This window comes from Haemorhous mexicanus, unplaced genomic scaffold (assembly GCF_027477595.1).
Source record: "Haemorhous mexicanus isolate bHaeMex1 unplaced genomic scaffold, bHaeMex1.pri scaffold_274_ctg1, whole genome shotgun sequence".
In the NCBI taxonomy this organism is placed as follows: domain Eukaryota; kingdom Metazoa; phylum Chordata; class Aves; order Passeriformes; family Fringillidae; genus Haemorhous; species Haemorhous mexicanus.
In genome coordinates, this window is record NW_026776101.1 from 1 (window position 1) to 3,844 (window position 3,844).

General features: G+C 59.5%; 1 protein-coding gene across 1 annotated transcript; it reads right to left on the reverse strand.

The window, feature by feature from the left end:
- Positions 1-640: 640 nt before the first annotated feature.
- LOC132323058 (lutropin subunit beta-like) lies at positions 641-2,887 on the reverse strand. Its single transcript, XM_059837839.1, has 3 exons — positions 2,868-2,887; positions 2,314-2,581; positions 641-955 (listed from the first exon to the last, which is right to left on the reverse strand). Exons 1-3 carry the CDS (start codon positions 2,885-2,887, stop codon positions 719-721), a joined length of 525 nt encoding a protein of 174 aa, XP_059693822.1. The 3' UTR covers positions 641-718.
- Between the last annotated feature and the right edge of the window lie 957 nt (positions 2,888-3,844).

The window sequence follows — 3,844 nt, forward strand, 5'->3', positions numbered from 1 at the left end:
CATTTTCCCCCCTCACATTTCCCTTTTCCCCTCATGTTCCTACCCTTTTCTCCTCAAATGCCTGATGAGGGTCCCATGCCCAGGAAGTGTTGGGGGATGTCAGGACCCCCCCATAATGAGGATTCCCCCCTCTATGGTACCTCCCAACAACACACAGCGCCCCCTGGCGGCCAGGAGGTTTTATTACCCCCCCAACCCCCTAAATTTGGGGTGGGGGACCCATCCCTGGGGCCAGAGGGTGTCAGGACCCCCCAAAATTCCATAAATGGGAGGTGGGGGGTCCCATGCCTGGATTGGAGAGGTCTCGACCCCGAAAACCCCCCAAAATCCCCCCAAATCCCCTAAGCCCCCCACAATGAGGATCCCCTCTCTATGGTACCCCCCCCCCAGTGACACACAGCGCCCCCTGGTGGCCAGGAGGTATTATTACCCCCCCCAACCCCCATAATTGGGGGTGGGGGTCCCATCCCTGGGGTCTGGAGCGTGTCAGGACCCCCCAAAATCCCATAAATGGCAGGTGGGGGGTCCCATACCCAGATTAGAGAGGTCTGGACCCCCCAAAATCCCCCCAACCTCCCCCAACCCCCCATAATGAGATCCCCTCTCTATGCTCACCCCCCCAGTGACACACAGCGCCCCCTGGCGGCCAGGAGGTTTTATTACCCCCCAAACCCCATATATTTAGGGTGGGGGTCCCATTCCTGGGGTCGGGGGGGTGTCAGGACCCCCCAAACCCCCCCGGGGCCCCACAGAAGGAGGGTCCCAGCCCCAGCACGGCGCAGTCGGCGCTGGCCATGGGGCAGGGGCCGCAGCGACAGCCCAGGGCCACCGGGACGGTGACAGCGGGGTCGGTGCCGGGGGGGCAGCCCCCCAAAATCCAGCGCTCGTAGCGAACCCCCGAGTAGGTGCAGGCGGCCTGGCGGGGGGGGCCCAGGGGGCTACGGTAAACCGGCTCCTGGAGGGGGGGGACACACCCTGATAGTGCCCTAAAGACCCCCAAATAATGCCCTAAAGACCCCCGATTAATGCCCTAATACACACCCTGATAATCCTCTAAAGGACCCCCGAATAATGCCCTAATACACATCCTGATAATGCCCTAAAGACCCCCAAATAATGCCCTAAAGACCCCCGAATAATGCCCTAATACACACCCCGATAATCCTCTAAAGACCCCCAAATAATGCCCTAAAGACCCCCGAATAATGCCCTAAAGACCCCCGATTAATCCCCTAATACACACCCCTATAATCCTCTAAAGATCCCCAAATAATGCCCTAATACACACCCTGATAATGCCCTAAAGACCCCCAAATAATGCCCTAAAAGACCCCCAAATAATCCCCTAATACACACCCCGATAATCCTCTAAAGATCCCCAAATAATGCCCTAATACACACCCTGATAATGCCCTAAAGACCCCCAAATAATGCCCTAAAGACCCCCAAATAATGCCCTAATACACACCCTGATAATGCCCTAAAGACCCCCAAATAATGCCCTAAAGACCCCGAATAATCCCCTAATACACACCCCGATAATCCTCTAAAGACCCCCAAATAATGCCCTAAAGACCCCAAATAATGCCCTAAAGACCCCGATTAATCCCCTAATACACACCCCGATAATCCCCTAAAGACCCCCAATGAACTTAACCCACCAAATACCCCCCAAACCCTCCAAAATCCCTCCAAATCCCCCCAAAATTCGCAAATTCCCCCCACAAATCCCCCTCAGGTCCCCCAAATCTCCCCAAACCCCCCCCAAAATACCCAAATCCCTCCCAAAGCTCTGCCCAAAATTCCCAATTCCCCCCAAATCCCCCCAAAACTCCCCTAACCCTCCCAAACCTCTCCAAAATCCTCAAATTCCACTCAAATCCTCCCCCAAAACCCCCCAAAATCACCCCAATTTCCCCAAAATCCCCAAATCCCCCCCCAAAATCCCCCCAAACCCCCCCAAATCCTCCCAAACTCCACAAAATTCCCCAAAACCTCCCCAAATCCTCCCAAAAATCCCCAAATCCCCCAAATCCCCCCCAAATGCCCCCAAACCCCCCCAAAATTCCCAAATCCCCCCAAAACCTCCCCCAAATCCCCCGAATTGCCCCAAACCCCCCTAAATCCCCCCAAAATCCCCCCAAAATCCCCAAATCCCCCCAAAATCCCCCCAAAAATTCCAAATCCCCCCAAAAACCTCCCCCCAAATCCCCCCCAAAACCCCCCAAATCCCCCCAAAATCCCCCCCCAAAAATTCCCAAACCCCCCCAAATCCCCCCCAACCCCCCCCTAAGCCCCCCCAGCCCCCCGTACCCGGGTGCGGCAGAAGCCCCCGCAGGCGGTGGCGGTGACAGCGCGACACTGGGGACACTCGTCCTTCTCCAGCGCCACCGTCACGTTCACGGGCCGGCACGAGGGGCGGCCGGGACCCCCCCCCAAAACCAGCGGGGACCCCCCCCAGCAGGGAGACCCTCCCCCGGGCAGGGAGACCCCCGCGGGCAGGGGGCTCAGCACGGCCACGGGGTCCCCGCGGGTCCCCAAAGCCACCGGGGTCGCCACCAGGGGCCACCAGGAGCAGGAGCTGGGGGGGGAGGGGGGCACTGAGTGATTTGGGGGGGGGTCCCCGACCCATAATTTGGGGTCTCATCGCCCCCCCCCACCCTGCAAATGGGGGGTTCAGCCCATATTTGGGGGTCCCAGCCCATAATTCGGGTCTTCATGGCCCCCCCATCCCGGAATTGGGGTCTCTTTTCTGCCCCCCACCCCAAATTTGGGGTCCCCGCCCCAAATTTGGGGGTCCCAAGGCCCCCCCACCCCAAAATTTGGGGGTACCTGACCCATATCTGGGGGTCTCATGGCCCCCCCACCCCATAATTTTGGGTCCCATGACCCCCCCACCCCATAATTTGGGGGTCTCGCCCCATAAATTGGGGTCTCATTGTCCCCCCACCCCAATATTGGGGGTTCCGCCCCATATTTGGGGGTCCCCCGACCATAATTTGGGGGCCCCATGGCCCTCCACCCCAAAATTTGGGGGTGCCGCCCATAAATGGGGGTACCCAAGGCCCCCAACCCCATAATTGGAGGTTCCGCCCCATAATTTAGGTTCCCCCCCCATAACTGCATAACTGGAGCCCCCTCCCCAATATTTGGGGTACCCCTCCCCAAATTTGGGGTCCCATCGGCCCCCTCCCCTCCATAATTGGGTGTCCCAAGCCCCCCCCCATAATTGGGGTGGTTTTACCCCCCCCCCCAATATTTGGGCCCCCTCCCCATAATTTGGGGTCCCCCCCCTCACCTGCGCCCCCCCCATGGCGCGTCCGGCTCCTCTTTTTTTGGGGGGGGGGAGGGGAGGGGTCCCCCCTTTATTCCCCTCCCCCCAAGGCTGTGCGGGGGTGGGGGGAGGGGCACCAACCTCTCCCCCCCCTCCCCCCCCCAAATTGTCCTTGGCGCCCCCTTTTTTTGGGGGGAGGGGGGGTTCCCCTCCCCCCCCTCAAGGCCGGGCTATCCCAGAATCCCCCGCGGCAGCGCTTGACCCCCCCCCCCCCTCCCCTCCCCCCCCCCCAGGCTATTTTTAGCTCGGAGCGTCCAATTTCCGCCCCTCCCCCCCCTAAAAATCTTAAATTTGGGGTGTTCCCCCCCAAAATTTAAGCTCCGCCCACCCCCCCAAAATATGGGGGTGGTCCCAATGTGGGGGAGGAGGGGGGGGATCCCCTAAAAAAATTGGGGGTCTCCCCCAAATATGAGGCTGCCCCCCCCCCAATAAATTGGACTCTTCCAAATGTGGGATTCCCCCCCCCCCCCCCAAGAATGGGAAAATCCCACCAAAAATGGGTCAAAAAAT